Here is a 22,894-nt window from a genome sequence, read left to right on the forward strand (position 1 = left end):
TTTTTCAAACCAAATCAGATGGCATCGTGCTGCTGTAGTAGCATTCCAATGTCGGAAAAGCTCGTTCAGAGTTTCTCAATTTGTGTGGGGGGTTCGTTTTATGGGCCAGCTGTGGGCAGTTGAATGGGTACCGACCGCTGTTAGCACATGTAAAAAAACGGATCTGCCATATCCTGGCTGATTCAACATGGTTATAAAGCTGTAGAAAATCACCAGGTTGCAACAAATATAATACCTAATAATGTAGGTATTTATACACATACCTGTTTATGTTAAAAGCCAGTGTTGTGCACCATCACCATCTTCTTCTTCTTCTTCTTCTTACTGATCGGTGGTGCTGTTCTTTTGTATACCACCTTCTGATGGAAAATCATTTAAGGCTACATGTCCAACTTATTTCTTTTTATACTTCAGTGGAGTTTACAATGCTTTTCGTGTTCTGCTTTACCGAGTTTTTTATACTCCGGTAGAGTTTACAACATTAGCTCTGCTTTATCAATCTTTATTTAATTTGACAGATTTATTTCCGTGGACTTTTCCGATTATTTTTACGTCCGTAGACGACTTCCCTTAACCCTAAAAGGGATACCTTCATGGCCTCAGTTTCGTCACCTCGCTGAGTGTGTTCCATCAAAGACGAGCTCTGAAAGGCGCCTGGGGTCCAATGCACCCCAGGTATACCTTTTAGGGTTAATAACTAAAGGGTGGAAGGGGTGGGAATCGAACCCATGACCATCTGATCAACAGTCAGACGGTCCTCCCTCCATCACCATCTGAGCACAGAAAAGCCGCAATGTCAACGTTCCCCTTCACTCACTGTCACTAACTGCTGTCTGTTAAACAGTTACTGTCTGTCACTGCTGGATGCATGTCTTCTGATAGGGCCAGGATGAAAGTCAAACGGTGAAGTAGTATTGCATGGCACAATAAACACAAACATTGTATGCCATAAGAATATGAATGCAAAGCGTAGAGCAGAAAATCATGCAGTCAACGCTTAGTGTTTCACCGTGTGGTTCGAGAAAAACAGAGGATCGCTCTTGTTGGATGTGGCTGAGTCTACCTTGAACGAGGGTTAGGTTGAGTGACTTTAGTGTGATGCGAATCTGTTTTGATGGACTGTGTTTCTCTTTTGAAGTGATGGTTAGAGCGAGTGCTGTGACATTAACCATGCTGGAATGAATGGTATCTCATCTCCTGCAATTATCATCATGGTCATTATCATCATCAGAAGTATCATTACGGGAAATGTGGCACTATCGGTTAGCGGACTGTTAACCTTCTGGTACAAAACAGACGGCAAGAAACGGAATTGTCGAAGTCTATGGTTATTGATTTGGCAGATTTCTGATGGTTTTCTGGAAGCGAAGATCTGTGGTCTGTGCCCAGACGAACCTATGATAAGCAAACTATTGGACATTTGTTCTACTACCGACAGCAAAACGTCGAATTGTAATCGATGATCTACCGGATTTCTGATGGCTTTGAACTGCTAGACTTCTGATGATGGTTAATGATGCGACCTTCTGGTGACCTATGGATGACGCATCGTGATACTACAATTCACGTGGTACTGGTTTACGTATCGCATATTATAGAATTTAGCAGCATGATATCGTGATTTCCGATTGTACATCTTCTTCCTGAACCTCGAAAACTTCTTCAGACACTTCTATAGATTCCTTATCCATCGAGGCGGCTTCCTGTTGACGTTGGGGTCTAGTCAGTGGTCATTTTGTCTAATGCCTCTTGGGATATCGTTATTCCCAGGTCGTAGGCCGTAAACCCCCGTCCACTGTGCCAAAACTTGCAAAAGGCAGACTGGGATGGCTTCTCTCGAGATATCCATCGCCATTTTCCAGACGGCCATGGTGTACTGACTCCTCCCGCGTGGGGTACGTTAATCCATGACATCATTGATCGTCACATCCCAACCACAGGTAGCAATGATAAACTGAAAAGAGTACCATGGTGGAATATCGAGGTCTACCGTGACATCAAACTTTCTAAGGGCACCTAAGAGCCCTTAATAAACTACATGACCCCGTGAATCCTAATTAATTGAGAGATTTTGTGGGAGTGGGCTGACTTTACAACGAAAATCACTGATACCACTAGTTTAGCAGAACTATGAAGAAAGGTTATAGCTAACGTCAGTGGTTAACACAAAAGCGGAAAGTTCATAAGTGTAGATAACAGATCCACCAATGATCCAATGGTTTCGCGCATTGTTTTTATCTGCCTGGACAACAACAACACCGCCGCACAAAACTCCAGTCGTGGAACCGTCATTTCCGCCGGTGATACTCCATTCTTCTCCTCCAGCTCAGACTCCTCCGCGGAGCCACCCTTGATTTTCCGCAAGCTAGCCGCACCTCCTTTGCGTTAGCAGTCACAGTCTCCAGATACACACTACATCCGTATGTCTATGTAGATGAACTGGATAACTCCGATCTTAACCGGCTGCAAACTTCAGGTTCTTCGCCTGGGATCGGGTTATCCCAATCTATCCTTTTCCGCCACTGCTGCTGCAACACCATCTTTGCCAAAACTACAATCGGTCACAGAATATCGGGGGAATCAAATAATTTTGCCATGTCGGATAACACTTCACGTTTCGTTGCAACTCCGGTATTTGCCATGGTCTTCACACGGAACAGGAATTGAAAGCTACAAAACTGATTACACTCAATCGAAAACGAAACAGGAAGGTATCGGTCACCGGGTCCCAGAGCAGCTCCAGCGTCTTGATGATATGTACCATTACACATCGTTATCTTCAAAACTTAGTTGTTGCTCTCGATAGGTACGCCTTCGAGTATCAGTAAATCATCATGTATTCATTTCTTCTTCTTCTTCTCTCTATTTTGAACTGCCTGTTCATGGCAATTCTGATTTCAGGGCCAGTCGCACCGACTATATGCCCTCCTTTCGTTTAGTCCGGGAGCCGGAAAACAGTTTACAGATTCAACTTGTTATCACGAACAAACTTGACTATATCGTTGTAGATGTTTAGGTCCTTTGTCTTGAAGACCTCAGATAGTGTTCTGAATTTATTGTCAAAGCTGTAGTCCATTCTGCGTATCCCATATTTCGGGCAATACAGGATACTGTGTTCTGCTGTCTCTGGTTCTTGGCACCAGTCGCAATCCGGGTCCGAGAGAATCTTCATCTTCGCCAGCCAAAATCTCGAGTAATCATGGCCGGACATCAATCGGTTGATGAGTCTGACCTCGCGACCATTTAACTGTGTTTTGCTGTACCAAGGAGTTGGTACGAAACACCGTTGTGTTTCGTAGAATCCTCTTCCCTTCTCTATCGAATACTCGTGATACCATTCTGCTGTCTGTACATCTAATTGCCTCTTGAAATAAAGCTGGGCGTCCTTCTGAAGCAATTTGTTTTCGATTGTGTTATTCGATGTTAGGCCTGCTTTCGCTAATTGATCAGCAATCTCATTCCCTGCGATCCCAACGTGACTTGGGATCCATTGCACGGCGATCTTCCACTTTGAGCAAATTGTGAGAATGTCTATCACAATTTCCTCTCCTCGTTTGTCTTCCAGTGCGTTTTCTAATATAGTGCATGCCGATTTGGAGTCGGTGTATATAACGAATTCTTCAAGCTGCATCGCCTCGATGAGTCTGCTTGCCTTCTCTATTGCTATCAGCTCCGCTGACGTAATGCTTGTTTCATTTGATAACCTGTAGTGGTAACGTTGCCTGATTCCATCGATGAATATTCCTACGCCACATGCTGTTCCTTCCTTGGACGCATCTGTGAAGATGCGACCTCTTCCTCTATGTCGTCCATTCATAACAAAAAGTGCCATTTCGCCTCTTCCAATTTGCACGGCTCCGGGAATTTCTCATGTTCGTTTTGGGCCAATTAAACCAAGCACCGTGTTGCTAGGAATCCAGCTGGTCCAATACCGTACGTAACCCCTTAGTAAATCGATATCCATGATTGATTTCGTTGAGTTGCTGCGTTTTGTCTACTACAACTTGGTTGTGCATATGTTGAATGTCTGCCGTAAAGACGAATTTATGCAGCCAGCATTGTAAGATCATGTTGAACAGTGGTTTCTGGACCGTTGGTGCATCCATCAGAATGTTATTTAATGACAAATCCGTGATGTTTTTCGCATACGCATAAAATACTACCCGCAATCAAGTAGTTGAGCTATCTGGTTTCAGCACACAATGATGCGATAGGTAGTATCCAACGCCTTTCCACCTAAGCTCTGGAGTCTCCCAGCTATTCGACGTCAACCCGGAAAGGAAGCTTAACGACATATCTGCCGTCGTCTTTCCATGGAATACGTTGCTCGTCGATCTTCCAAAAATGGTTCAGAAGCATCTTCAACCGTTCATCCTTCCGATCGTTGAGTGAGGCGTAGTAAACGTTGACTGTAGAAATGCTGCATTCGGTGTTAATTGCTCCGCCCATCAGACATCCCATTTGGCTTTCCTGAAGAAATGGAAGATTTTCCGACATTGGTATCTTTCCTTCCTGCAGCAAATGGAAGAAAATATTTGCTCCAATAAGCTATCCACGTTTCTCGAGTAGAAACGATGGGTCCGCCAACGGCAGATGCTCCGGAACCGGAGCAAACCACTCATATTCTGGGATACAAAGCTCCCCATTGCTCCATAGTCCAGCAGCGTGCGGCATTTCTTCTCCACTCCCCATGCCATCGATAACGTAGACAACCGCTGTTGCCAGTAACACTTGTTTCTGCGCCAAAATTTGCAACACTGGAATCTCACACGGAGCGATGACCTTCGGATAGATCCATCATGACCGCCAAACTGCCGTAATTCTGCAAAGTGACGTAAGCGACATTGATAGTTTTGGCCCATTTTTTGGTTATTATGCATAAAACTCTTGCTCATCCTCCAAGCTTCTTTCCATAGATGATAAATTACAACTAGATCTTGCATTCTAATACAGCAGGAATACCACAGTGTTATTTTTACACACGATATTACATATAATATACCAAAAAATATCAAAATTTTGAATGGCGCTTACGTCACTTTGCAGAGTTACGGCAGCAAACTTACAGTGGCTGGTATCAACTATTCTCTATCCGTTGCCGGCTCCGCCTTCTGTGGTTGTTCATCAAAATGCATCACACAACCTGCGCTGATATCGATTTTACAGTTAGCCGGTTGGTAGCATTTGTTCAGGGACGCAAAGCATAGTCCACACTGCTAAGCCCTTGTGTAACGACTGTTCACGCTCAACTTTGTGAACGATACGCACATATCGAGGAAATACTTCTTGTCGCAAATTGGACATCTGCTTTGCTGTAGAGTAGTCGCATGTGTTCCAGCAACCCTAGTTGCTGGTGTACCACTCGTAAGGCTGGATATTCCTGCCCTTGATCTTCCGGACAGCGTCGAATCATCACATCTTTCCAGCATTTAGCAATGATTCCATAGGATCTTAGCTGTAGGTCCCCATGGTCTACGGTAGCTTCCCATGCTTTTCGGGTTTCAGAATCGAGATTCGAAATCAGCAAGTATACTACAACTGCCGCGGACGGATAGCTGATCCGTCATTTTGGAAATGTGGAACGCAGGAGATTGAACTCGTTTATCTACAACATCTAGCAAAGCCCCAAGTTCCCCTTTGAGTCCTTCTTTTGACATCGGCTTCAGATTCAGCAGTTTTGTAATATACCCTTAAACAACCATTCGAAGATTCTGAAACCTCTTTGTCGAAATCCTCCGTGCACCTTAGTAGTTATCCTGGAGTGCCTAGCGTTTGTTGATCAATTGCTCCTGCGCTGCCTTTCCCACCAGAGCCTTATCTAAGTAGTGTAGTTACGTAGTAGGAGAATCCACTACGCATTTGTCAAAGGTTGGTAGTGGGGTCTGCTATAACAAAAGAGATGTTGCAACTTGTATTGGAGCCCTAAAAGTACTACCACCGTATGCAGATAGGCCACACATGATCACCGATGTCTCATTAGCACAAGAGGAAGTAAGTTACGGAATGTCTGGAGAAGCTATAAGGCGCTATAAGGCAATCCATGTGACAGATGCGATCAGCTAATTTTTTTCGTTTACCATGTATTTTTGACATCCGATGATCGGGGTGACAGTTGAACACAAAGGAATTTGTTAAGCACCGACGACACTTTATGAAACTTTGTTAAGTTGTACTCACACTATGTTTACACTTTTGGCTGTCACCCCCATCGCGAAAAGTCGTCATGGATTGCCTTATAGTGCTTCCCATAGCTTCCTTCAGCGATTCCATCATGGATTCCTCCAGAGATACCTTCAAGAATTCCTCTAGGGATTTTACCAGACATTCCTCCGGGAGTTTATCCTGGGATATCTTAAGTGGTTCTTCCAGTGATTGTTCCAGGGCTTTTTTCGAGGCTTCCTTCAAGATTTTCTCCAAAGTTCCTTTTAGTTATTTCTGCAGGTATTGCTTGAGAGAATTCTTCAAAAATTTGTCTATGTATTCCTTCAGGAATTCTGCTAGAGATTGCTACAATAATTCCAACTGGAACTATTCGAAGAATTTCTCCCAAGAATTCTTTCACAAAATAATACCAGAGATTTTTCGAAATTTTACCCAGGAATTCCATAAAAATTTTGTACAAAACTTCTTCGAATTCAATAATTCATCCAGAAATTACTGCAGACATGGATTCCTTCAGATTTCCTATCAAGGATTCATACAAAAAATCTTCCAGGAATTCGGCAGGAAAGCTGTCCTGGGACTTCCTAAGGAACTTCTCATGAAATTACTTCCGGGGCTCCTCATGGGCTTTCTCCAGGAATTTCTCCTAGAATTCTTCCAGGGATCACTCGGTAATTTGTTCTGTGATTCTTTCAGGAACAACATCAGAGATTATAATTATTATGCTTTCGGGATTCCTTCTGGGGTTTCTTCAGGAATTCTTCCAGTGATTCCTTCAGAAACTGCTAGAGGGATTCCTCCAGTAGCTCATCTACGAACTCTTCTTAGGATTCCTCCAGGATTTCTCCAAGAACTGCTTCTGTGATGCCTTTAGTACTTCCTCCTGGGAATTCTTCAAAAACTCTTTCTTTCCCCTCCCTGCTAAGATTTCTTCAGGAATTCTTCTTGAAATTCCTCCAGAATTTCTCAAAAGATTCCTCCGAGAATTTCTCAAGAGATTCCTCCAAGAATTCCTCAAGAGATTCCTCCAGAAATTCCTGCAGGGATTCCTCCAAAAATTCCTCAGAGATTCCTCCGGGGATTCCAGCAGGGATTCCACCAGAAATTCTTCCACAGATTCTTCTAGGAATTCCTCCAGATATCCCTCCAGGAGAATTTCTAGAGATTTTTCCAGGAGTTCCTCTAGAGATTGTTCCTCCATTAAATTTTTGCAGGGATTCTTTCAAGAATCCCTGCAGGGAATCCTCCGGGAATTTATGAAGGGGTTCTTCCTGGTATTCCTTTAGAAATTTCTCCGGGAATTAAAAAAAAAACACGGACACGTTTAGTATTTCCAGTGAGCTGTTCGCTCTTTGAAGGAAGCACGACACTAGACAACGGACTACTATGCAACGCCCAGTGGCACAGCCGAAAACTTTCCGTGACAGCTGCGGCGGGAATCGAACCCGCGCTCCTTAGCACGGAACGACTAGATGCTTGGTGACACTAGTCGCACGACTACGAAGCCACACGAATTCCTACAGGCATGTCTCCAGGATTTTCTCCAGTTATTCATCCAGACATTCCTTCTGATATTTCTGCAGGCATTACTCCAAGGGTTCCTCCAGGCATTCCTTCATGAATTCCTCCAGGGAACCCTTTGGCCATTCCTCCAGGATTTCCTTCTGGCATTTCTTCCAGGCGTTCCTTCAGGAACTCATACAGGAATTCCTTCAAGAGTTACCTCAGGAATTCCTTCAGATTTTCCTCCAGGGAGTGATCAAGAAACTCCTCCAGAAATATCTATGGCAATTTCTTCAAGAAATGCAGTAGTCATTTCTTCAGATATTTCAGGAGCTCCTCCCGGATTTCATCCAGGAATTCCTACAAGAAGAATGCAAGAATTCCTCCACAGATTCCTCTAAGAATTCCTTCAGAGATTTCTACCAGAATTCCTGCTGGAATTACGAATACTTACAGGAATACCTCCAGGCATTCCTTCAAGTATTCCTCCAGGAGTTCCTGCAAGGATTCCACCAGGAATTTCTCAAAGGATTTCCCTAGGGAATATCCAAGGGTTTCCTCCACGAATTCATCTATGCATTCTTCAGGGACTCCTCCAGGAATTCCTCCGATAATTCCTTCAGGAATTTCTTCCAGGAATTGCTCCAGCAATTTCATCCAGGAATTCCTTCTGAAATTACTACACCAATGCCTTCAAGAGTTTCTCCAGGAAATCTTCCAGGGATTCCTAGGGAAATGCTTCCAGAAATTTCTCCAGCATTCCTCTAGGAATTTTTCCACGGGGTTCCTCCAGGATTGTTCCTGCCAGGAATGTACTCGGAACAATACAACTGAAGATTTATTTTTAAAGTACATTCTAAGATTGCTAATAAGCAGTGCTTGAATTTGAGTGAATATGAATGGTACGATCAGTCATCAGCACCAACCATCACTACGAACGAACACGCACAGGGAGCAAAGAGAAACCGAACCAACCGCGACCACTATTCCTCATCGGTCGGTTGGCTGGTGAAGCATACTGACTGGTAATCATTATTTCTCGCTTGTTGCGGTGAGGCTGAAGATGCGTAAATGATTCAGTGGATTTATTTTTTGCTCAAAACTTGTAAAAATAATCAATTTATCCATAAGAGAATGATAGAATGATTTTAATCGATTTAATTCGAGTTAATGTCATTTGCACTGTAATAACGAGATAAAAATCAAGTATATTCATTGCCGTATACATCGGCGAAGAGAGAGATTCAGAGAGCCGCACGGCGCGAATGTTGAAGCAAATCATGAAGAAAATTCTGGGTTAGACCTCAAAAGAGTTTTTCATTCTCTGAAAAACAAGAATGCTTTTCTATTCTTTCACATACACAAAAACATTCTCCAAAAACTAAGAATTCCAGTAATCTACTGTGGAAATAATTCATGAAATTGTCTCTTTTCCAACAAGAAGATTTGCTTTGTATTTATTGATGATCCTAAAAGTGACAACCATTCCGTCGCATTTGGAATCCATAGGATAGTTTCTATCATTTTTACGAAACAGAAGTATTGTTTTTATCAGGAATATTCTTTGCATTCGGAAATCGTGTGACTCACGGGGATCCCAGAAAATATTTCCAAATCTCATATTTTTTTCCAAATTCACTCCACAAATTGAGAATCTCTGCCGCAGCACCCCCAGAACATCCCATTGGATGACGAGCCGGTAAGCAAACATCAGGAAGTATAATTCACTCCTGAGTGGTCCAGGTCCTGATTCCAGGCTCGCCGAGCATGGAACAGAGAACACAGGCTGATAGAAATTACCTTGGTTATCTTTCATCAGTTTGCAACATCAGTAGAGAGAGATACAGCCGAGCCCCTCTCATACATAAGTATGACATGACAATCATTAAACGATTTCAGCTCTTTTTTGATTCTGTGGCGATGGCGACCATTGCTGCTTCTCTGGTGAGACTCGAGGAAGTACGCTATTAAATCTGTGGCTTATAGTCGGCTTCATCTTCATCATCATCGTCGTCGTCCTTGTCGTCCTCGGTTGTGGCGGCAAGCTTGTTTGGGCGGATGTTTTTTGTGGCTTCCTACCATACCGTTTTCTGATTCCTTCCAACTCTCTCCCGCACAGGAACGACGGAAATACGGCAAACTAGGCTGGAACATAAGCTACGATTTTAATGAGTCCGACTTCAGCGTCTGTCTGCAGATAATGGATACCTACCTAACGAAGGCACTCAGCCTCAACGAGACCCGGTTGCCGTGGAACAGCCTCAAGTATCTGATTGGAGAGGTGAACCCCCGCTTGTCTTAATTATTTGGAATACTTTCCTTCTGGTATGCTAATCTGAGGATATCATTAAACCTACGTTTCTCCCATAGGTCATGTACGGTGGTCGCGTAATCGACGACTTCGATCGGCGGGTCGTCAAAATCTACATGGACGAGTACATGGGCGATTTCCTGTTCGATACGTTCCAACCGTTCCACTTCTACCAGGACGAAGCGGTTGATTACAAAATATTCGAAGTCGAAACGCGAGATGAGTTTATCGGTAGGTTTCTCCCATGCCACGCCACATCATGCACTTGAATTAATCGAAATCAATCACCTATTCTGATTTCTGTTTCCCTCAACAGCATCCATCGAGAAGCTCCCGTTGACCAACACACCGGAAGTGTTTGGACTGCACTCGAACGCCGAGATTGGCTACTACACGATTGCGGTCCGGGAAGCGTGGACCTATCTGATCGATCTGCAACCCCAAACCAGTAAGTTTAGTGCAGTTTACGTTTTTGGTATTGTATCGATGTGTATGTTGTATATGCAAACGCGTAACATTACGATAGTGAAACACTCGACCTGATTATGGATCCTAAAAGGGTGTCTTCCATGAGGTCGAATATTCCAAGCATATCGTTCTATTTAATGCATCGGCAATTAAAAAGATTGCAATTATATTATAGCGACTCTTTGGGTCCTAATACTGCTAAATTTTAGTATCGTGAGAAGGTAAATTCTTCGTTTATGCTAAAAGCGTAGATATTATGATTTATTGCCTAATATTAAGCTGTTTCAGCAAAACTTTGGTTCACTGCATTGTTAAATTCTCCTTTTTATGCCTCCTGGGTGGAAGCTCAGGTAAAATATTATCTCCTGGGCGCCCATTAAAAACACCACCCCCGGCGAAGACTGGCGCTCGAGCCTAGCTATTTAGCACTGTAGTTGGAGGAAATGCCAATGCAGAACCCGTAGCTTCCGGGAAGGTAAGCCCAGCTCCCTGGGTTAGTGGGTTAGTGTCAGTGCCTGCGAGCCAGCCGTAAAAAAGACTAGCTTTCCGGTGCTCAACAAGAGAAGAATGTGAACCGATACCAATGGCGACGACCACAGCGACGAAAAGGGACTTGCGATTGGAAACTCGGTACGTGGAACTGCAGATGGAACTGTCAGGACCTATCGTGGCGCTAATATCGACTCTGATCACTACCTGGTGATGGTTAAACTGCGCCCAAAACTCTCCGTTATTAACAATGTACAGTACCGGCGGCCGCCCGGTACGATCTAGAGCGACTGAAGCAACCGGATGTCGCCACCGCATACGCGCAGAATCTCGAGGCAGCATTGCCGGACGAGGGTGTGCTCGATGTAGCCCCTCTGGAGGACTGCTGGTGTACAGTCAAAGCAGCCATCAACAACGCAGCCGAGAGCACTATCGGGTACGTAGAACGGAGTCGACGAAACGATTGGTTCGACGAGGAGTGTAGAGCGGTTCTGGAGGAGAAGGATGCAGCGCGGGCGGTAATGCTGCAGCATGGAACCCGACAGAATGTGGAGCGATACAGACAGAAGCGGAAGCAGCAGACCCGTCTCTTCCGGGAGAAAAAGCGCCGCCTGGAAGAAGCGGAGTGCGAGGAAATGGAACTGCTGTGCCGTTCACAGGAAACACGTAAGTTCTACCAGAAGCTCAACGCATCCCGCAAAGGCTACGTGCCGCAAGCCGAAATATGCAGGGATAAGGAAGGGAGCCTCCTGACGGACAAACGTGAGGTGATCGAAAGGTGGAAGCAGCACTTCGACAAGCACCTGAATGGCGAAGAGAATGTAGGCACGGAGGACCAAGGCAGCGGAGGAAATGACTATGTTGGTGCAGCAGAGGACGGGAACGAACCAACCCTCACGCTGAGGGAAGTTAAGGATGCCATCCACCAGCTCAAAAACAACAAAGCGGCTGGTAAGGACGGTATCGCATCAGAACTCATCAAGATGGGCCCGGAAAAGTTGGCCACCTACAAAGTGCTATCCCAGATCATCTTCCGTCGTCTTTCACCTAAAGTAAATGAGTTCGTGGGAAGTTACCAAGCCGGTTTCATCGACGGCCGGTCGACAACGGACCAGATCTTCACCGTACGGCAAATCCTCCAGAAATGCCGTGAATACCAGGTCCCAACGCATCACCTGTTCATCGACTTCAAAGCGGCATACGACAGTATCGACCGCACAAAGCTATGGAAAATTATGGACGAGAACAGCTTTCCCGGGAAGCTGACTAGACTGATAAGAGCAACGATGGACGGTGTGCAGAACAGCGTAAGGATTTCGGGTGAGCTATCCAGTTCATTTGAATCTCGACGGGGACTACGACAAGGTGATGGACTTTCCTGCCTACTCTTCAACATCGCCCTGGAAGGTGTTATGCGACGAGCCGGGCCCAACAGCCGGGGTACGATCTTCACGAAATCCGGCCAATTTGTCTGTTTTGCGGATGACATGGATATTATTGCCAGAACATTTGGAACGGTGGCAGAACAGTACACCCGCCTGAAACGTGAAGCAGTAAAGGTCGGACTGGTGGTGAATGCGGCTAAGACAAAGTACATGCTGGTAGGTGGGACTGAGCGAGACAGGACAAGCCTTGGCAGCAATGTTACGATAGACGGGGATACTTTCGAGGTGGTAGAAGAAGTCGTCTACCTCGGTTCCTTGCTAACGGCTGACAATAACGTGAGCCGTGAAATACGAAGGCGCATCATCAGTGGAAGTCGTGCCTACTATGGGCTCCAGAAGAAACTGCGGTCAAAAAAGATTCACCCCCGCACCAAATGTACCATGTACAAGACGTTAATAAGACCGGTGGTTCTCTACGGACACGAGACATGGACGATGCTCGAGGAGGACCTGCAAGCACTCGGAGTTTTCGAGCGACGGGTGCTAAGGACGATCTTCGGCGGTGTGCAGGAGACCGGTGTGTGGCGGAGAAGGATGAACCACGAGCTCGCTGCACTTTACGGCGAACACAGTATCCAGAAAGTAGCCAAAGCTGGAAGGATACGGTGGGCAGGGCATGTTGCAAGAATGCCGGACAGCAACCCTGCATAGTTGGTGTTTGCTAACCATCCGGTTGGTACAAGAAGGCGTGGAGCGCAGAGAGCACGATGGGCGGACCAGGTGGAGCGTGATCTGGCGAGTGTTGGGCGTGACCGAGGATGGAGAGCTGCGGCTGCAAATCGAGTATTAGGGTATTTTAACCAATAGTGGACCCCTTAGTAGCTGAAAATTGTTCTGATCGTTAAAACAGTATGATATTCCAATTAAATTGCCCCTGTCAACGTTTGCACAGCAAGTTCTATGTCTTTCCTGCACATTGCACACAAAAACCTTACCAAACCACCCTATATTTCCCATAAAATAATAATTTCAAATCTGGCTCAAATTATCCTATAGTGGTCCCCCCGGGGTCCACTATAGGATTGTTGGGGTCCACTATAGGACAAATCGTATTCTCTTACCATGTTAAAACGGAGACAATAGTGGACCCCCTTGGATTTAACCAATAGTGGTCCCCCAGATTTGTTTACATTTACAAATTTGTTCAAAAAATCAAATTATTGCTTTCCAGCGTAGCTCCACCACTTGTAACTACTGGCTAGGAACATGATCCATCGTCTCCCGGTGGAAGTTCACCGGTAAAAACAGATTTAATCAGGAAAATTAGGAAAAATATAAGGGGGTCCACTATAGGTAAGGGGTCCACTATTGGCTAAAATACCATATAGCGGCAAATTGTTGATTCAGTATTATCATGAATTTGATGTGAACTAAATAAATGAATGAATGAATGCCTCCAAAACATTGCCCGCTTTCTTGATTATGTAAGGTGTCCAGGAAAGCTGGGAATCAATATCCAACGCTCTTTACCTGTTCAATCATATTGATTTCAGAATCAAAGAGACGCAAAGGCCGAACGCCATTACGGTTTCACCTTGGTGAAAAGAACAATAGATGTTATACTCGGATTTACGCGAAAGGCCATATTTGCGGCACCAACCCTCAACTACCTGAAGAGCGTTTTGCATCAGGTCGAAAAGATACAATGTTAGTTAGTCGTCGACAAAACCATTAGTAGGAAATCCGCTATTATTGAGTTGCCTCAATAGCGCATCTGCTTCGAGATTCCACAAAAGTGGTGACAGGACTCCCTCTTGGGGGCATCCACAAACACTCAATTTCCTTATCGTTGCTTGACACAAAGTCAAGAAGAGATGTCGGTTTTCGACCACTAGGTGAATCGAATTGAAAACTATTGGAGACTTCCCATGACTCCGTGCAGCCTCCAATATTGCGTCGAATGACACGTTGTCAATGGCACTCTCGATATCTAAGAAAACACTCAAACAAAATTGCTTTTGAGCGAATGCTTTCTCAATATCGTAAACAACCTTATGTAAAAGAGTCACAGTAGATTTACTAGATTGGTAGTCACGTTGGTTTACATGAAGAGGCATATTAGCCAAGTGAACACCACGAATGTGACGATCAATAATGCGTTCCAAGCAAAGTTTGCCGGGCCAGCTAGTCCTAAATGGATTTTAAAGTTGCAAAGAAGTTTTAGAAGGACTAGTGGCTTGCAAAGGGGAGGGGGTCAAGGCTTTCCGATGTAAAGGGAGGATAGTCAGAGAAATTTCAAGGGAGTTTCTAGGGGATGGCCAGTGGCGTTTCCAGGCGTTTCCGGAAGTTTCAGAGCGCTTTTAGGGGGGCTTCATATGCTATCAGGTGAACTTCACGGGAGTTTCAGAGGCGTTCCAAAGCGTTTCAAGGCGGTTCAGGGCGTTTCAGAGCGTTTCAGGAGGTTTCAGAGATATTTTCGGGGGCTTCATAGGCTTTTAGGGGCGATCCACATGGATTTTATTTGTCTTTCAGAGGTGTTTCAAGGCGTTTCAGGAGGATTCAGAGAGGTTTTGTGGAGTTTCAGAAACTCTCAAATGAGTTTCACGGAGGCTTCAGGGGGGTTTCAGGGGAGTTTCAGAGGCGTATCATGGTGTTTCAATGCATTCCAGGCAGTGTGTAAAAAATCGAAGGCTGAAAGTGAAGATGGACATTCTCATTTTTTCATTCGTGCTTGGCCACAATCATTGTCAGCTGAATGCCTTTCTTTTTTCATTCAAATCTCTGTCACGAATATTTTTTCGCACGTCGTAAAATGTCCAATTTCTGTTAACAGTCGCAAAATCCAACTTAATGGACAAATAGAGCAGTTAATTAGTATTGTGATTAACTATTATACACAAGTTTTGAGGCGATCGCGTTGCGTTGCGTTGCGTTGCGTTGCGTTGCGTGGTAACGGAGTAATTCGTAGATTGCATACTGAAAGTTGTCATGTTAAAACTTTAATACTCCTATTCTAATTGCTCATGGAATGCTATTTGGGAAGGAACAGCTATCCAATCAGAGGTTGAAGTAAAAAAGACATGAAAACTTCCATTGCCGGCCACGCCCATCTTCTCCGTTACGAGGAAAGGAAAGGATGTGATGATATGACACCTACTTTATGAAAGGCCAGCGACTCACCGGCGCCCCCATAGGTGTCAAGGAGTTGGATTGGTTGATTGGGGATTCACTATAAGCGAGTGATGCGGCAAGATTCAGATTGTGTAATTGTATTTGAGTTGATCATGTAGATGTGTTGATGTGAGTGTGAGTAATTTTTTCAACACCAACGTTGGGAGTGACATAGCTAAGAAATTTGTCACTCCATAGGCCTTTTTGCTTCCGGGATGGGGCACAGGCATTTGGACCATGTGTCCTGGCTAACAAGCCTAGGCTTAAGCGCCATTAATCGCTCTCTGAAACGATAAGAAATACGTGTTGTGGATGGGAAGGGATAGGGAATGGAAGATACCTATTTATCGAGATACCAGCGACTCACCGACGCCCTCGTAAATAGATAGGAGATGGGATTTTGGTACGTGAATATGCTGTAATTCATTATGGTTAAGTTATGCAACAGGGTTACTTTGAAATTATATAGGGCATTGGTTCCCTTATGTGGTTGCCAATTTCATCCCACTAAAAACACTCCCAACAAACATTTGTGCTGTATAAGAGTGGAACAAACCACTCTTAAGCAAACTTTAGCTTAAGAAACTGCTATTCAGCTAGTTCTGTTACTTGGGTGGTTGTTTCGTCTCCCATTTTTGTACTTTTTGTTAGAAGTGAGCACGCATGAAAACAAAAGGAGCGGAATCAATCGGTGCCGTATATCGCTTGGTTTCCAAAACGATGCATTTGAAAGTGTGACATTACTTATGGCAATCATACTATACAACTTATGCATGGTAATGGTACTGAAAAATCTGTTCCACATCGGAACGAACTCACCAAATTATCTGGTTGCACATCATCGTCCAAAGCACACAAGATTTCTTTTCCTACAGAAACTGAAGTTATTCGACAAATACCACGAAACAATGGATTTCGGCATCAGCGAGATTGCAATCTGCTGGAAGGGAACTAAAACACTCGCGCCGACCAAGAGTTTTCACAAAACTAGCTCGAGGTAGAAAAGCGCGAACGATTTCGGCACCACCGGGGATGCAATCTGCCGTAAGCAAATTATTACACTCGTGCCGACCGAGAAACTTCATGCAACTAGTTTGACGTATAGAAGTGCGAGCAATTTTGGTACCACCGGGGATGCAATCTGCCGGGAAGTAACACACTCGCGCTGTCCGAGAGTTTTCACGAAACTAGCTCGAACGATTTCGGCACTACCGGGGATACAGTCTACCAGAAGGAAACTAACGCACTCGCGCCGGCCGAGAATCTGCATGGAACTCACTAAGTTTCAATAAAAATAAATTTAACACTTATTAATTACAAACAATCCGAACGCGAAACTCTTATTTCCGAATCAAAATTTTACGGATGTAGAAAAAAAAAACCTATACACAAGTTTTGAGGCGATTGGAAGAATAATTGGGAGTTATGGTCAGGTTATATTTTTCAGTGAAAATGTCAGTGACAGAAAAATGAATGAATAAGTGAGAAAATTCATTCATCAAAATTAATTTTATTTCGATCCCTCAGTTGAGAATCTTCAAAATTCACGTTGAATTTCACTCACTGAAAATGAAAATTTTAAACTCTGGTTCCAGGGCGTTTCATGACCTTTCAGGAGGTATAAGGGTGCTTTCAGAGGGTCGCAGGTAAATTTGACTGTTTATAAGAGGTTTTAGAGGCGTTTAAAGCGTTTCAAAGCGTTTCAAGGCGTTTCATGACGTTTTAATGCATTTCAGGGCGTTTCAGGAGGTTTAAGGGGTCCTAAGGGGGCTTCAGAGGCTCGCAGGTGAATTTCACGGAGGTTTCATGGGGGGTTCAGAGGCGTTTCAAAGCGTTTCGATGCGTTTCAGGGAGTTTTAGAAGGTTTCCGATGAATTTGAGGGGCGTAAGAGGCGTTTCATTTCAAGACGTTTTAGGGCGTGTAAATGCGTTTCAGGGCGTCCCAGGAGGTTTCAGGAGGATTTTAGGCGACTTCAGAGGCTCGCAAATTAATTTCTCGTAGGTTTCATAGGGGTTTAGAGGCGTTTCACATCGTTTAAAGGCGTTCCAATGCGTTTCAGTGCGTTTCAGGAGGTTTCACAGAGGTTTTAGGGGGCTTCAGAGGCTCTCAGATAAATTTTATGGAGGTTTTATAGGAAATTAAGAGGCGTTTCAGAGTGTTGCAGAGCGTTTCAAGGCGTTTCAAAGCATCTCAAAGCGTATCAAGGCGTTTTGATGCGTTTCAATGCGTTTCAAAGCGTTTCAATAGAGTTAAGGGGGCTTCAGAGGCTCATGGGTTCCATGGGGATTTTGGAGGCGTTTCAAGACGTTTCAATGCGTTTCAGGGCGTTTCAGGAGGTTTCAGAGTGGTTTCAGGGGGATTCAGAGGCTTTCAGGTAAACTTCATGGAGTGTAGAATTAGCATCTAAGTTAAAATACACAAAAATAAAAACTAAAAAAAAAGTTAACTTCATGAAGGTTTCATTGGGGGTTCTATAGGCGTTTCATAGCGTTTCAAAGGCATCCCCATGGTTTTCAGAGCGGTTTCAGGGGAATATACTTAGAACCCCATTTAGCCTTTCTTTTATTTCGTAAATCTCTTAGAGGCAGCCAAATACGTTAGTAGATCCGACTTAAATAGATTTTACCATTTAGGTACCTACCTAAATGGAGGTTTCAGTATACCCCATTTGCTCCAAGAGATTTTAAAGATTTAGTGCCCACTTAATCGTAAACTAATGGTATGATACTCCGAGTCGAAGCCAGAGAATCATAGTTACAGGAAAATACATCTGGTTCACCCAAATATTTAATATCCACACATACGAGAAAGTGTGTACTCAGTAAGTATTCCAGAACTTCCTCATCAGAGTAAGTCGAGTCGCCATTTGGCAAACGAAGTTCGTTCACTCGGAAATCCGTAGATTTCGCGAGGATTTTGTTTAACCAACTTACTTTACCCAAAGTGGAAACATGTGAACAAAAGTTTTTCCAGCCGAATCGTTCAGCAGACCGAAGATCTTTCAAGTAAGCCTTGCGAGTCAACCTGATAGCCTCCAAACGTAGTCTGTTCCAAGTCTTTCTACATTGTTTCCTGAGCTTTGCTAGATCAGAGTTCCACCAAGGGGTGCCCCTTGTGGTCTGCACGGACCGTAGAGAACAGGCTACACCAAAAGCTTCCATGACAAAGGGCGCTGTAGTATCAACGGCATCATCTAAATCATTTGGAGTACCAATGGATGATGAGTATCCATGAAATTTGGTCGTTACCTTCTGTGTACAGATCCCAGTTGATTGACCCGCAATTCAGTATGCGAAGTAACATTCAAATGTTCAAAAAAGATGTAGCGATGATTGGATAAAGATGCTTCATCTGACACATGCTAATTGATCAACACGTAACTAATTCTGCTAGAGCAAAACGTTATGTCTGACACCTCCTCTATAAGATACCATGAAGGTTGGACAATTGCCTATGTTAAGTAATCCAAGCCCTGTAGTACTACAGGTCGGACTCGATTATCCGGGGTCGGGTTCGGATGCTTCTCAAACGTATATCTGGGGAACAGAATGATATATAAATCTGAAATTTTGACATTTTGTCAAACCATTTTTGATTATTGATCAGTCAAAATTTCAGCCTCTTACAGTATTCCGTTTGCGAAATATTATATTGAACAGTGCCAGAACCCGACTCCGGATAATCGAGTCCGACCTGTAATAAGAAACTCCAACCAACTGGAACTTCTCAAGTTGATGGGGATGGTTCATCATGCGGCAAACAAACCGAACAATGAACCCATTTCCTGTTGACGTTTCCAACAGCTAAATCAATTGATGTTCCCTGGTAGTTAGTTCAGAAACGAGTGTAGCGACAATTGCTTCGTTAATAAGCATACATGCTCGAGGCATGTGTTTGCCATTTGATTTTTACTGAAAGTAGCAAACACCGGATTCACAAGGTTTCCTAGATAGGTAGATTACCCTTACGAAAGTAAGGTTCTTGGACTGAAGTCATTTGGTTATATAAGTCTGCGAAGATTGATCGTTGCTGTTCTTTTACGCTGAAGATTATTAGACGATGATGATGATAATGATGATTGTGTACCCACCACCAGCGCAAGGATCACCTATGGGTGCAGAGTCATACCGAAACGGAATGATCTACCTGTAGCAAGGTAAGCTAAATTCACTGGATACCTTCGGAATACAACATGATGGTTGTTTTCTAGTGACAAAGTCTGGCCACCCCACGAACATTTGTCCGGAAACCAGTTCATTTAGCTTCCTTAGGCTACCCCTCGAAATCCCTATGTATATGTCATGTTCAAATATGGAAGGGACTAACACGGAATGAAGTCACCGGATAATCCTATTCAGCTGGTTTTCGTTGTTTGTCTTCGGTGTCAGTATCCAATAGGTTTATAATGCCCTCCAAACCATATTGCATGTTCACTTGTTCACACCACTCGCTGCGTCTCTGGTCGTCTAACGACGGATACACCGAAAAAATACAAATACGCGAATGCACGGTTCAACGAACCGAACAACTCTGGCGCATCAGCTCAGATGAGTGTCTTTTTCCCCGAAAATGTCAGTGGAACAGATCTCCAACATGGGTCAGACTTTTATTAGACCTCCCTAACCATACATTACTAGGCACGCTGAGTATAAAGCTTCATGACACCATGAATTAGGGGTCACCTGACTCGCCTAGTGGATTCTTAGTTAGTTGAACCAATTGTTACTGACATTACACAGCTATCTAGGCAAATCGGAAAAAGAAGTAAATATTGATGATCAACCTCATACGGGCCCGAACAACCGTCAATAAAACCTTAGACTATAAAATATTCCCAATTTACATCGTTACAGTTCCATCTGGAACAATTTCATGAAAAAAAATATTCCACTCAATCACATTCGATTTATCGAAATACCCCCGCCCGGATCATACCGTTCAACGATGAATTATAGATAAACAGACAACCTTTACCCACTGACCCGTTTCTATCCTGTGAACCAGCGGCGCACTGAAAGGGCGAATCTTCGCCCGTAGCATCATCAGCCAGCCCCACCACCACGTTCAATTATTACAAGGATAATTAATTTTATTACAACAATTTCACAGCACGGACCGGTCTCGAATGCATATCGCCCGCCGCTTCGTAGGTATCAGAGAGCGATAGAGAGAGAGCGAGCCGTGTGCAATAATAATTACGAAACTATTTCAATTCATCCTGGGATCGTTCCTCTCGGACGACCGGACCGGACCGGATGGATTCCGACAAAGTGGATCCAATCGGTCGGTCCAATCATACCAACTTTGCGAGCGGTTCCGCAGTGCAAATTCAGTGTGGGTAAACTTCCATTTTCTCGTTCCCACCACCGCACCGTGTATTTTACTGCTGATTTGAATTTTATGAGCAACCGCTTCAAGGTTGCCGATGCGCTGGAGAGGTTTCGCATACCTAGAGCTTTGCTGGAATTGAAATGATGCTACTTCTGTAACTATATGTATCATCTGGATAGTTTTGTCTATTGTTCAAATTACACCTCAATTAAATATGGAATTTGGTAAATCACACGGGTATCAGTGAAAAAGTTTTAAGTGAGCAGGATTTGAATCTCAGGCTGAATCATGGAACATGACGCATACTAAATTATAAACTAGCAGTACAGACTGCTTAGTGTCTATGTATGAGGAGTGCGAGAATAAGTCTCGGCTTCATAGGTAAAAACAATTCACCCTCACTTGTAATCTAAGCCGAAAGAGAGGTGGGTTTGTGGAAAGTGGGGAGCGTTTATGGTGTATGCTCGGAGTTAGTCTGGCTTTCTATTCCGCAGAATCGTTACCTGTTTTCTGGCTTAGCTGGTTAAAGCGCTGGTCTAGCGAAGACAGAGTCGTTGGTTCGAATCCCACCATCTGTGCCTTATAAATGCAAGTTTTTTTCAGTACTTATGATAATGAGTAACAAATACTATTTTCTTTCACTATGCTGCTCAACTTTTAAATTAATAGTTAAAATTTGTACAAAGGATCAAATACATCAGGTTATAGCTACTGGTAAGTAGTGAGGTTTTATGGTTGTGCTTTTAACCAAATGTTAAGTAGTTACAGAAATGCTTGCTATTCGCACGAGAGTTTAATGATTTGTACATGAAAAAATACGAAATATATAAATTGGACTTTATTTCATAAGATCAATTTCTGGGTTATTATTGTTTGTTTTAGTTTAAACACACCGGAAAGTTTTTCTCTTTAATTTTTGTTTTTTAATACACCTTTTTTGTAGTTTTTTAACCTTTTTATTCAACAATAACCATCCTGATAATTTCACAGATTTGTTATCCTTGGCACCATAATTAATTTACATCCATCACAATCACCGTCTCAAATTCCTCTACTATTCCTCCACTCATTCAAACACAGGTGCCGAAAGTGGCGGCGTCAGTCGGGACGAGTTCATCGACAAGGTCGCAGTGGACATACTGAAGAAACTTCCGAAACCGTTCGAAATCTGGCGCGTCAAGAAACAGTACCAGATCAACATAACGCCGGTGTGTGTGGTTCTGCTGCAGGAACTGGAACGTTTCAACCGGCTGCTGAACCGAATGGAGTGGACACTGCAGCAGCTTCGCAAGGCGCTGGCCGGTGAGATTGGCATGGACTCGGTGTTGGACGGCATAGCCAATTCGTTGTTCAACGGGCAGCTGCCGGACGATTGGCGTAATTTGGCACCGGCCACCTGCAAGCAGCTGGGTGATTGGATCGAACATTTGCAGGTAAGATAACACTAGTTTGATCTTGGTAAACTGGTGATCATTTTTCGTGTAGAATCATGCCCTGAGTTCGAAAACGTGAGGGAAAAAAATTACAGTAGAGCGGATTTTTTCCGACTTTCCATACAAGGCTGACGATTTGAAATCAATTATTATGTTGGCTGACGGATGACTCGAAACTTTCGGACTTCTATTTAGCATTTTCATTTTCATTTCATTTATTTAGTTAACATCAAATTCATGATAATACTGAATCAACAATTTGCCGCCATAATACTCGAGTTGCAGCTGCAGCTCTCCAACGTCGGTCACGCCCAACGCTCGCCAGATCACGCTCCCCCTGGTCCGCCCATCGTGCTCTCTGCGCTCCACGCCTTCTTGTACCAACCGGATGGTTAGCAAACACCAACTTTGCAGGGTTGTTGTCCGGCATTCTTGCAACATGCCCTGCCCATCGTATCCTTCCGGCTTTGGCCACTTTCTGGATGCTGGGTTCGCCGTAAAGTGCAGCGAGCTCGTGATTCATCCTTCTCCGCCACACACCGTTCTCCTGCACGCCGCCGAAGATCGTCCTTAGCACCCGTCGCTCGAAAACTCCGAGTGCTTGCAGGTCCTCCTCGAGCATGGTCCATGTCTCGTGTCT

General features: G+C 44.0%; 1 protein-coding gene across 1 annotated transcript in view; it reads left to right on the plus strand.

Annotated features, from left to right (window-relative positions):
- LOC109398557 (dynein axonemal heavy chain 10) overlaps positions 1 to 22,894 on the plus strand; it is a 341,003-nt gene that overhangs the window by 301,670 nt on the left and 16,439 nt on the right. The window contains 4 exon segments of the mRNA XM_062847206.1: positions 9,785 to 9,946; positions 10,036 to 10,207; positions 10,293 to 10,424; positions 21,902 to 22,254. Of these exon segments, the coding sequence (XP_062703190.1) occupies positions 9,785 to 9,946; positions 10,036 to 10,207; positions 10,293 to 10,424; positions 21,902 to 22,254 (819 nt within the window).

The sequence above is a fragment of the Aedes albopictus genome, chromosome 1, assembly GCF_035046485.1.
Source record: "Aedes albopictus strain Foshan chromosome 1, AalbF5, whole genome shotgun sequence".
Lineage (NCBI taxonomy): Eukaryota > Metazoa > Arthropoda > Insecta > Diptera > Culicidae > Aedes > Aedes albopictus.